Source organism: Phoxinus phoxinus, assembly GCF_949152265.1.
Source record: "Phoxinus phoxinus genome assembly, chromosome: 20".
Classification (NCBI taxonomy): Eukaryota; Metazoa; Chordata; class Actinopteri; order Cypriniformes; family Leuciscidae; genus Phoxinus; species Phoxinus phoxinus.
The window spans coordinates 14,473,877-14,486,651 of record NC_136895.1 but is presented as its reverse complement, the minus strand read 5'-3'; the positions used below and the strand labels follow the sequence as shown (position 1 = coordinate 14,486,651).

The 12,775-nt window shown below is 38.6% G+C and overlaps 1 protein-coding gene across 3 annotated transcripts in view; it reads right to left on the bottom strand.

The window, feature by feature from the left end:
* The window catches only part of gna11a (guanine nucleotide binding protein (G protein), alpha 11a (Gq class)), a 40,041-nt gene that overhangs the window by 4,005 nt on the left and 23,261 nt on the right, over positions 1-12,775 (bottom strand). For 2 of the 3 annotated variants that reach the window (XM_079592790.1, XM_079592789.1), the window contains 4 exons: positions 12,366-12,520; positions 10,062-10,190; positions 1,612-1,741; positions 165-318 (listed from right to left, as the gene is read on the bottom strand). In XM_079592790.1, the coding sequence (XP_079448916.1) occupies positions 165-318; positions 1,612-1,741; positions 10,062-10,190; positions 12,366-12,520 (568 nt within the window). Of the gene's footprint in view, positions 1-164; positions 319-1,611; positions 1,742-9,586; positions 9,716-10,061; positions 10,191-12,365; positions 12,521-12,775 lie in introns of all 3 variants that reach the window. The other variant, XM_079592788.1, reaches the window with a different exon arrangement.

Genomic DNA, 12,775 nt, shown 5'->3' with positions numbered 1-12,775 from the left:
GAGTCGATAGATGAGATAAGTAAGCAGATCACTGATTATGGAGACACAACAGGCTATGGAAGTAAAACAAAATGTTTTTTTGTTTTTTTTGGAAGTGGCTGCAGTTTACAAGTCTACCACATGGTGTCAGTGTAGGCTTCGTCTGAATTTTAAGAGGATGTTACCATCAAATTCAGGGAAGTAGTCCACTAGGTGAGAGTACATAATCTTCTCCTCCAGAAGGTCTTTCTTGTTCAGGAACAGAATGACTGAAGAGTTCTGGAACCAGGGGTAGGTGATGATTGTGCGAAACAGAGCTTTGCTTTCCTCCATGCGATTCTGCAGATTTCAGAAACAAAAAACAATGAAAGGGGCGGCCCAGCGTCGACTGCGCCGAGGACTAATGCACATTACTGTCAAGCGTCATTAAACATGGTTAAATGCACTTCTAACTGTTCCATGAACACCAATTAAATTAATTGATGCATTTCCGAATATACTATATTGTAATGTTATACTACTCTATAATGTACCATCATTTTTTTTTTTTTTATGACTTAACTTCAAAGATTTAATATTGCTCTCAGGATAATCCAGGGTTAAACGTGGGGTCAAATTTAAGAAATGTTTAAGTTGACGGAAAAGGGCCTTCCCATCATGCAGTGGAACAATTTATTAGAATGCATTTGAAAGAAATTAACAACTGAAAATAATAAAGTAACATTTTATATGTACATTTAATGTTTATACGTTATAAAATGTGTAATAATAAATGAATAATAATTAAAATTATATTTTCATATTTTTGTTTATATTAAAATTTGTGATGTTCTATTTACAAATGTATATTCATTTGTTTTAATATTTGTATACAGGTGAAACTCGAAAAATTTGAATATCGTGCAAAAGTTAATTTATTTCAGTAATTCAACTTAAAAGGTGAAACAAATATATTATATAGACTCATTACATGCAAAGTGAGATATTTCAAGCCTTTATTTGTTATAATTTTGATGATTATGGCTTACAGCTTATGAAAACCCCAAATTCAAAATTAGAATATTGTGAAATTGTTTTCATAGCTATAAGCTGTAAATCATCAATTATAACAAATAAAGGCTTGAAATCTCACTTTGCATGTAATGAGTCTATATAACATTAGTTTCACATTATAATTTGAATTACTAAAATAAAATGAACTTTTGCACAATACTCAAATTTTTCGAGTTTCACCTGTACATTATAAAACAAAATAACCTATAATAAATACATTAAAAACCTATGGATACAACAATGACAAAATTAATAAAAATAATAAAATACTTCATTTTATTAACTTCTATTTATACATTATAAAATATCTAATATAACTAAAAATAACATAATACAATAATAATAATTAAAATAAAATATACGTATATTATACTCATACATTATAAAACATAAAGTAGATAAAAATAACTAACAATAATAATACATTAAAAACTATAAATATGACACTAAAAAAATTATAATATGTACCGGTATATTATACTCATTTATACACGCACACACACATATAATATATATATATATATATAATAAAGCACAAAATAAAGACACAACAACAAAAAACTAAATACAAATGATCACCTCATTGTCAGACTCAACAAGGACCTGGTCGTATTCGCTCAAGGCAACCAGGAACATGATAGATGTGACATTCTCAAAGCAGTGGATCCACTTCCTGCGCTCTGATCTCTGCCCTCCGACATCCACCATCCTGAGACAGAGGTAACAAAGTATGAGTTGACAAAGAATGGTTTGATGAGGATGACAATGAAAAAGCAAGGAAAAACGAAGCCTACATATAGTCCTTTTCCACTTGCATATGGCGAGCAATCTGAACATTCAATTCAAATTAATAGTCCTTAAAACTAAGTTTGGTTGGTCGTCGAGAGAAGAAAAAAAAAAGGGCCATTTCTGAAAGAGGTTTGCACTTCCCCATGCACCACTTTCGGTGGAATGGGCTACTAGATTTCTCGAAGAGTAACAATATTGCCTGTTTATTAAATCAAATTACATCTAGTGGCCCTGCAACGGCAGCAAAATAAATGGGCACTTCAGGATGGGAACCACTTGTCATACAAAATTAGACGCACCTCAAAAATCACATGTCGGTTATCATTATATTAACATTTTGGCAGGAAAATCATGAGGTTAAATCGCATTACATCTGGAATTCATTCTCACAAACATGCACAAATTAAGTCGTGACATTGCACGGTTTCCAGGTATCAACTGTTTGGATAAAACGTGAACCGAACAAGACCAGCTCAAAACGTGACAGCAGAGGTAAAACCTTCCCAATTTAGTACAACGAATTACAGAAGTATCAAGCGCGTAATTATGATTTCATCGAGCGACTGGAGAGTGTATGCGGGCGGGAGAATTAATCTATGGTCAAGTATGGAGCCGGCCGTCTTCAGTTCAGTTCTGAAAGAACAGTGACACCGTTTCACAAAGGAAGCAAAACTTACACACAAACACTTATAGATACGCCACAAACAAAAAGAGAAGTGTAGAGTTTCAGATGCGCGCTGGGATTAGTAACATCCATGCAAAGACAATGAGAAAAATGGACATGACGGATGGGGTGAATGAGCGAGGGAAAAGCGTGCTCAGACTTTGGCACGGTATCAGTAAAGCCCCGGGACAGATGGAAAAACAGATACGCAATTCTAAGGTGCTCCAGGAATAAGAAAAATGCTAAAAGCTTATTCACAACAAGGGCGATTATTGAAGATAAACTAAAAGCATATTCCTAGGGCTTGGTATATCATGGACAAAAAGTAATATGACGACGGAGTGATGGTAGATTTTTCTTTTAAACCTCATTGACCAATCAGATGTGAGCTTTTGGCTATATGGACATTTCTACAGGCTCTTGTGGCCCTGTGGACTTATAAAATGAGCACACTAACTTAATAACATCATGTTTCATCTCAAGCAAGCTCTCTACGAACACTTTTAGAGTATGGTAAACAAGTAAAGTAAAACTCAAAGAAATAAAAATAAAAAGGAATGGTGTTTAAAAAAAAAAGACAATTCAGGAATGTCGATTTTTTAAGGTGATTTGAAGGTTTATATATAAAAATATAATTAAATGCCTCATTATTAGTTCATGTTAATCTAAGAATACATTATTTAAATAAAATGTTGTACGTGATGTTATTTAATGGACATGAGCTAACACTAGTTAATAAAAATACAAGTTTTCATATTAGTTAATGTTAACAAAGCTTTATAAATACTGTAACAAAAGTACTGTTCATTGTAAATGCATTAACTGGTGTTAACTAATGGATTACATGATTACATATTCACACAATGGCAGTAAATTATTCATAATTTACTGATTCTCCCTTTTGGGAAGTCCTGGCATAATGCAATGCTTAAAGCATTTCGTGTTGATAAAGAATGGAAAATATTTTTTATATATATCAATCTGGTGCACAATCCCATTCAAGTGATGAAAGTGAACAATGGAAGTGATTGACTACATTTAGATTACTTTTGACCCAATTTATCTTAATGCATTACCTAAAATTACAGCACATTACAAGAATATGGGCCATTCCCAGCTCAGCAGACAGGTAACGCTCACTGCTCCTAAATTAATGGAAATGTACGGAGACAACTCACAGGAGATTCCAGCTAAAACAAGGGAATAATCAGAGCAATTCTCAGCTGTGCTATTCCCCCCTTCCCATCACACCTGCACTCAGGCTCAGTGAGGGAAAACATTAGAGAAGGGTTTTATTTTATGTAGGCAACACAGTCTCGCTAGCTCGGTCTCTAGCGGCCAGGCGTAAAGCTTTGATAAATGGACTCCTTCAGGAGCTACAACCTAAAATAAAGCCTCTTCAGCCAGCCTCCGTTCCTGCAGGAGGTACAGCTGACCTACTTACGAGGATAAGCTCTCTTACTCTGGAGGACGAGGAAGACAACTCAACCTTGTTACAGAATGTTTTAATGGCTGGGGTGGAGTTAAGTGCGTAACCATGTAGGTTACTTAACCGAAACACTTCACCTGTATTTCGTAACATCGCCTACAGGTTATTTGCATTTTGTAGTACGCATCACCTAAAACCACAAGTGGCCTTGAAGGTACTAGATCTACCTTGAAATTTACCTGGAAAGTGACCAAGCCACCTTCCTGAGCTGTTTGTAAGCGTTTATTTATTTATTATATAAATACACAAACATTCACAAATACGTTATTTGTACTTGTCAAGCAAGATCAAGAGGGAACCTTGTTGTAAGTGAAGTTATTTCTGGCGCCAGCGTGCGTAGGAGGGGTTTGACACGCTGGCTCCCAATCGATTTGTGGGCTTTTGTGATCACCTCTCTTCAGAGGAATTCTCTCTCTCATCTCGGCTCTGAACAGGGGGGTTGTGGAGGGCTTCTCGCTGCCGCATCACCTGCGGTTCGTAAACGCTCCCCCTTCACAGGCCTGAGCTCAAAACTCCTGCCTGTGCGCTAATGTGCTTTTGTGTGCTTTCAGGCCTTCAGTTGCAATGTGTAAAAGGTACATTTGATTATTGTTAAAGCTACACTGTGTAATTAAAAAAAAACACTGTTCTTTCAAAATTATATGTGCTCATTAATGTTTAATTACTTCTACCAACTAATCAAGTATTCTCGTAAGCGTAGAATCTGCCATTCAGAATACTTACGAGTGAGTTGCTCGGATGGCGGCAGCCATGTTGCGCCTCCATCTTGAAAATACATTATCCAAAGAGGGACATACCTGGAAATTCAAGCTTCGCCTATCGCGCTTTTACTCTCAGTGGCCCCGTGACGAATGCGAAGGGGAAATTACACACGACTGCCGGCAGATTTGAAATAATACGGCCACCGTAGGAGTTAAAACGCCCTCGGAATGGGAGGGGCTAGAAAGTAATATTCAGTTGGTAGTCATATACAATTTCAACCACTAGAATCTTATTATGGCCAAATATGGGTCAATTTGCATCAATGTGCCTTCTGAGCTCACAGACAAAAAAACAAACATTGTGGGCATTCAAGAATGTCAAACAATAGGCAAAATTGGGGGGGGGGACAAACCAAAAAAATGCTTTTGAAAATTCTTATCACTGTATCAAAAAGAGACTTTATATTACATTGTTAATTAGATTTAAATACAAAATTGTTATATTCAAAACAAGAACAAAAGGCAAATCAAAAATTAAAATAGGCCCTGTTTACACCTGGTATTAAGATGCGTTTTGGTCGATCAAATCACAAGTAGATGTATTTCTCTTTTGTCCACTTTCGGCCACTTCTGTCCTGATTTAGGGAGGGTATATTGACGGGTAAATGTATGTGGGTTTTTTTCAGGTCTTTCAATCTAATGGACGAAATAAGAATTTAAATATGAACGCGACCGGAGACGACGGAGAAACAAACGGAGAGCAGCAGCTTTAGTTTCTGCTCTGACAGACAAAGTGTGTTAGAAATCAGAAATGGTGAGAGAACATTGTGCTTGGTACATTTTTTATTATCAAACCAAATTTGGGACTTCAGACGACAAAGTTTAATGTTCCCATAATTAATGTAATCCCATAATGTTGCATTAGGTCAGTAGGCGGAGAGTAGACCGTCTTTTGTGGCTGTTCGGACTCATTGGACAACATAAGCGTTTACACTACGAAAACAATCCGGTCAAATGTGTTTTCGACTACCTGAAGCAGCAGTCGAACAGCAGGAGAGAACATCAGTCTGTGAGTGTTTACTTTTCTCAGTAGATTTTAGCGCGGTTCTTTGTTGCTAGGAAACTTTGTTTTGTTTAATGTGTTTTACTCTGGTAAAATGCGAGGCCACGCGGCCTTTGTTTGCGTGTCGTGACTTGAGTTTCGCTTGGCTAAATAGTAGGGCGTGGCCTGCTGTATTCAACAACAAGGTATTAGGCGTGTATAAATAAGTTAGTGCACCACGGCAGCTGTGGTGTGAAGCCCTCATCGTGTGAAGACCGAAGAGTGTAAAGACCAACGACTCTACCTGTGCGACTCCACCGAGCAAGGACACAGACAAGGCACTTGAGTATTAATTTCTCGTTATTTGCCTTATCTTCTTGTTGTTTCCTCTCTCTTCTACTCAACTTACAACTTATCTTTCTGTTTGTGAGCTCTCTTACACCATGTGTTTTCTAATCCCTACTATTACTAACATGCGTAATCCAATGTCAGTACAACGGCAGTACAATCCTAACAACCTGCGTACCCTTCCGATGTCTTCTAGTACCATTTTCTCTTTTCCTATTGGTCTCTGGAATTGTCAGCCTGCGGTAAACAAAGCTGATTTCATTACATCTATTTCTAGTCATTCAGGTATCAGCCTTTTGGCCCTGACTGAGACCTGGATCCGACCAGAGGACACTGCCACACCGGCTGCGCTCTCCACTAACTTCACTTTCTCACACACCCCTCGCCTGACTGGAAGGGGCGGAGGTACTGGTCTGCTCATCTCAAATGATTGGAAATTTAATAATTTACAACGTCTGTGTAACAACAGCTCATTTGAATCATATTCTATTACCATCACTAGTCCTATTAAAATCCATTGTGTAGTTATATATCATCCCCCAGGTCAGCTTGGCAGTTTCTTAGAGGAGCTTGATGTGCTACTCTCATCCTTCCCAGAGGATGGTACTCCTCTCATAGTTCTTGGAGACTTCCAACATCCACCTTGAAAAACCTCAAGCTGCTGATTTCCACACTCTGCTTGCCTCATTTGACCTCAAACGAGTATCGACTGCGGCTACTCACAAATCAGGTAACAAATTGGACCTTATTTACACACGCTACTGCTCCACTGACCATACTCTAGTCACTCCACTGCACACCTCAGATCACTTACTCCTCACTCTCAACCTGCCTCAGAACATAACACGCACTCCTCCATAGGTCACCTTTCGGCGGAACCTACGCTCACTCTCACCCTCTCGTCTATCCTCTTTGATCTCATCCACACTTCTTCCACCAGACCAACTCTCGGCACTAGATACTAACAATGCAACTGATACTCTTTTCTCCACTTTTTACATCCTGCTTGGACAACTTCTGCCCCCTTTCCTCCAGGCTAGCCCGCGCCACACCCTCTGCCCCCTGGTTATCTGATGTTCTCCACGAATATCGTGCTAAACTCAGGGGTGCAGAGAGGAAGTGGCGCAAATCCAAAGATCATACTGATCTTGGTCTTGATCATTCCCTCCTCTCTTCCTTCTCTGCTAATATATCTACTGCTAAAATGACTTACTATCACAACAAAATTAACAATTCTGACTCTCGCATGCTTTTCCTTCACATGAGAAAACCTCTTCTCTTCTTAACCCTCCTCCTCCTCCAACCCAAACAGCTGACGATTTTGCCACATTCTTCATAAATAAAACAACCACCATCAGCGGACAATTTACCAATCCACAAACTGACACACATTTTACCAGCTAACACACACATTCTACCCTCCTCCTTGCTTTCAGAGACTGAAGTCTCAAAACTCCTTTTCCAATCGCCCTACTACCTGTCCGCTTGATCCTATTCCCACTAACCTACTTCAAGCTATTTCTTCCTCGGTTATACCCGCACTCACACACATCACATACATTTCCAACAGCATTCAAGCAGGCTCAGGTAATCCCACTGCTTAAGAAATCCACTCTAAATCCAGCATATCTAGAAAATTACAGACCGGTATCCCTTCTTCCATTCTCCGCAAAATCACTTGAACGAGTTGTTTTCAACCAGATCTCCTCCTTTCTTACGCAGAACAACCTCTTGGACAACAATCAGTCTGGCTTCAAAATCAGACACTCAACTGAGACTACTCTGCTCTCAGTAATTGAAGCTCTGAGACTGGCAAGAGCAGCTTCCAAGTCCTCAGTTCTCATCCTGCTGGATCTGTCTGCTGCCTTTGACACAGTTAACCACCAGATCCTTCTGTCAATCCTAAAGATGAAGGGCAACTCCACTCCTGTGGTTCAAGTCTTATCTCTCAGGTAGGTCCTTTAGGGTGTCGTGGAGGGGTGATGTGTCTAAGACCCAACATCTAGCTACTGGTGTGCCTCAGGGCTCAGTGCTTGGACCACTTCTCTTCTCCATCTACATGACATCACTAGGATCGGTGATTCAGAAACATGGCTTTTCCCATCACTGCTACGCTGATGACGCACAACTCTACCTCTCGTTCCAGCCTGATGATCCAACGGTAGCCGCTCGCATCTCAGCCTGCCTGACAGACATTTCTGGCTGGTTGAAGGACCACCACTTTCAACTAAACCTTGCAAAGACAGAGCTACTTGTAATCCCGGCTAACCCAGCACTTCATCACAACTTCACCATTCATCTAGGCTCGTCATCCATAAGTCCATCAAGATCAGCCAGGAACCTTAGAGTTGTAATTGATGACCAATTGAACTTCACAGACCACATTGCTAACACTGCCCAGTCATGCAGATTTGCCTTGTACAACATCAGAAGGATCAGGCCCTTCCTATCAGAGCATGCTACACAGCTTGTTCTATCCAGACTGGACTATTGTAATGCTCTCATGCCTGGTCTCCCAGCTTGCACTGTCAAACCTTTGCAACTGATCCAGAATGCTGCAGCTAGAGTAGTCTTCAACGGGCTGAAGAGAGCACACGTCACTCCTCTCCTCACAAAAGTGCACTGGTTGCCGCTCGCATCAAATTCAAGTCACTGACGTTTGCCTACAGAACTACCACTGGCTCTGCTCCCTTCTACCTAAACTCATAACTTTTGACTTATTTGCCATCCATTTCTCCTCAATTTTTTTTTTTACGGTGTTAGATTGAACTGCGAAGGGTCATAGCACTTAAACTAACAGTAGGACAACAGTATGTAATTGCTTCTATTGTTCTCATTTGTAAGTCACTTTGGATAAAAGCATCTGCTAAATGAATAAATGTAAAATGTAAATTCAAACTCAAAACGCTTTAGACCCCGTTTACACCTGTATTTAGCGTGGTCCACTTGTAATCCGATCGACCAAAATGTTAATACCAGGTGTAAACAGGGTCTAAAATACTTAATTTCACCTTCTGTTTCTTGAATTCGATTGTTACATACAGCTAAATATATTTAAATGCATATTTTACAAAACACAAAAACAAAAGCTTTGGTACCAAAAAAAAAAAAAAAAAAAGGTGCGTTATCCTTTTTAAACTCGATTGCTAAATAACGCAAAATATTTAAATACATTTTATAAAAAAAAAAAAAAGAAAGGCAAAAAATTTGCCATTTGACCCAAGAACCTGTTACTGGTTTAAAAAATAAAAAGGATGACCCCAAATCATTCTACAATTCCCATGAATTTCATACGATAAAGACAAACAAACGGATGAATGTTAATGAAGTTAATGATGCAAAGAGGTTAATGACTAAGAAGGACATTAACAGCCAATAACGTCACAGAAAAGTGGATGAACTTGTCGAACCTTGTTCGTTCAACTGGCCGTAATGGACCAGATCAACGCACTGATTTGCAAAATGTTACAAACATGGAGACATTCAAAAGGGGAGGAGTCCTCGCCGGCATTATAATCTACCTGAAAATGATGCTTTGCAAGTCGAAGGGATATTCAATAATCCCTGTGGTAGGGATGCGAACCCTAAGCACATCTTGCTGGGTCGGCAGATACACCGGCTCTGCGATACGGTCCAAATCGCTTAGATAGCTAGAGACAAGGAGAGACGGAGAGAGAGAAGGAAGAAGAAAACAAAATAAAGCATGGCAGCAGATCCCTTTAAGAGCTTGAGAGCTTTGGAAAAGCAGTGAGAGAATGCCGCTCAGGGATCCTGGGATGCGACGGCACAACCTTCTGCTTACTCCGGTGAAGATCTCTACCGAGTTCCCCGAAACAAAACTCTTTAAGAGTAGCAAAAAAACAACAACAGCAATAGCTGAGCCCCGGGTGGGTGTGAGAATGCGGTCAGGGAAGGCAGCAGTGCAGTTGCAGCAGCAGCAGGTTAAAGGTCAGGAGACAGCGGCGGCAGTGAGGGTGTGCCGTGGATTGGCGATACCTGAAGATTATATTCTCCAGGTCAAAGGGATACTCTATGATGCCAGTAGTGGGCACCCGGACCCTCAGTACATCCTGCTGGGTGGGCACGTATCCCGAAGTTGATATACGCTCTAAATCATTAAGGTAACTGTGGGGATGAACCGGTAAGAAACACAGGCATGTACATGTGCATATACAGAACTACAGAAGTAGACCCACATGGAATTCACAAACTTTTCATCTTTTCCAGACAGTTTTGGAAAAGCTCACCCTCGTCATTCCAAACCGGTTTGATTTTGTTTCGTAAAAATAGAAGGTTCAAGGATTTTTTTTATGCTGCTCTTTTTTTCCCATTCTAACTTACCTCGACTCATTCGGTTACGAGTCACGTAAGAGTCGATAGCAAGTCAAACCTGACACAAAGGGTGTTAATATGAGTGAGAATGAGATTCAAGGGGATTTTCAGTAGTGGTCAACCGGTATATCAGCATTTCCTTAAATATCGACCTCGGCCGATAACTTTGTTGGAAGTGGGAATTTTATTTTAATGGGAATTATTACTTTAGTTATGGTCTCTTAACAGTTTTGTTTAATACGTTACTAGATGTACCTGTTAAACAAAGTTAACTGCATACGAAAAAGTATTATAGCTTTTGCTTTTATATTAAACACTTAATACTTTCTCATTTACCGTCAGCATTCAGCAAATACGCATTTAAAATGAAATACAATCATTTAAACAAATCTTTGAATATCTAATAAACATTTCATTTCACAAACCTTGCAGACTTAGTCGAATCCAGCTGATATTCTGAAGTGCGCATGTGTCAATTTCACTGGAGCAGACGATCGACAAACTTCAACTCTTGATTTCAAACTATGCTGTGCTATATTCAGTTGCCCACTATCATATTAAGGTCATTTTCACTGTGCTCTATGTAAAATTACTGTTACCTTGTCTTTATTTGAAAAAAATATGATTCCCAGTGTGCACAATCTTAGACTATGGAGTGCCTTGTTGGTTACAGTGTTTACTCATGTAATAAAATGTCTTTATTTGTAAAAAATACCGAAATATGACAGAGTAAAGGAGTAGGCATCTTAAGTAAATGTTAAATTCAGAGACTTATTTTTCAATTCATTTCTAATTTATTATATTAGGGGCCAGAAAATCCCTCGTGGTCGTATATGCATAAATTATTTATATATATATATATATATATATATATATATATATATATATATATATATATATATATATATATATATATATATATATTTTTTTTTATTATTTTTTTTTTACCAAACAAGCCAGTCACACCAGACATTACGCACGTGAAATTTCTACGAACGCAATAGTCGAAATGACGTAAAACTCTGCAATTTCTTTTTAAAAAACAATTCCATGTATAATTTAAACATTATCAAAATATCAGCCTTCTATTGGGCACACTTTTTCTATTTTCACTTGATACGAATTCTACATATCGGAATTTGCTGCGGTCCAAAGTTCAAGTGAGTAATTTTCCATCCCCTGTATTCGCATACATATAGATCGAAGCCAATATATTGAAAACGCAGTGTGACCGAACCTTATGAGCAAAGATATCATATCAATTCAGAAGACATTGCTCACAATCACATGGGCTTCTTTTATGGCATATTCTTGGATCTTGACAGCCTTTTCTGACTAGGAGCTTTTTATTGTATTAAAAAAAAAGAGCAGCGTAAACATCCTTCAAAATGTCTTTTTTTGTGTCCTACTGGGATAGAAATATTAATTTCACAAGTTTTTGGGAAGAGCGTAGATTCCATGTGGGTGTAACAAACTAATTATGCCATTTGTGATCAAAATAAATTATATTACTGTATTGTAAAGGGCCGTTCACACCAAAGATGATCATTATAAAGATACAGTTTTAAAGAATAATCATTCTCATTCTATGAGAGTAGAGAAGTCCACACCACAACTATAACGACACAGAGAAACTATATTTTTGGAATCATTTTGGAATGATTTAAGCTGATGAACAAAACATTGACAGCCAATCAGAATCCACCTGACTTTGAAGAGCTCAACCATTTAAAGTGGCAGGCAACATAACTGCAGTACACGCTTATATTAAACAGAGCATAATAGCTTGTTGATGTGGATGCGAATACAGTTACACCATCGTTGTTGGTGTGAACGGGCCTTAATACTGCATTTATACATGAAAAGAAATATGCTTCTGAGCTCAAGTAAAGACAGATCATTCAACAACTCATTTAAAAGCAATGGAGTTAAAAGGATCTAATGGCTAATGACAGTGCACACACTTACTATTTAGTGGAGTCGGAGAGCTGGTACTCTCGCCTGCGGTCATAGGCTTCCTGGATGCCTGGATCCGCCCAGAGCATCTTTATTGCATTGATATAGGGCTGTTCAAATGAGCAAACCTTCTCCACATCAACATCTCGCACCACCAGAGCGTTGGACTGTCGATAAAGACACAGTACACAGTAAACAACCCAGTTTATGACTTAATGGCTGTGTAATACCAATGACTTCCAGAGGGGTTTAGAACCAACTAGGTCACAAGTTGTCGAGTTAAAGTTTAAGGATCTTCTTTAGGAAATATTAACTGATTCTTTAAAAGCAAAACATGAGAATAATTAACCCGTAATCCTGCACAGAAGAAAGACAGCTGACCATGGTGTGACAGCAATAAAATTTACAAGTGAGGCTTGTAG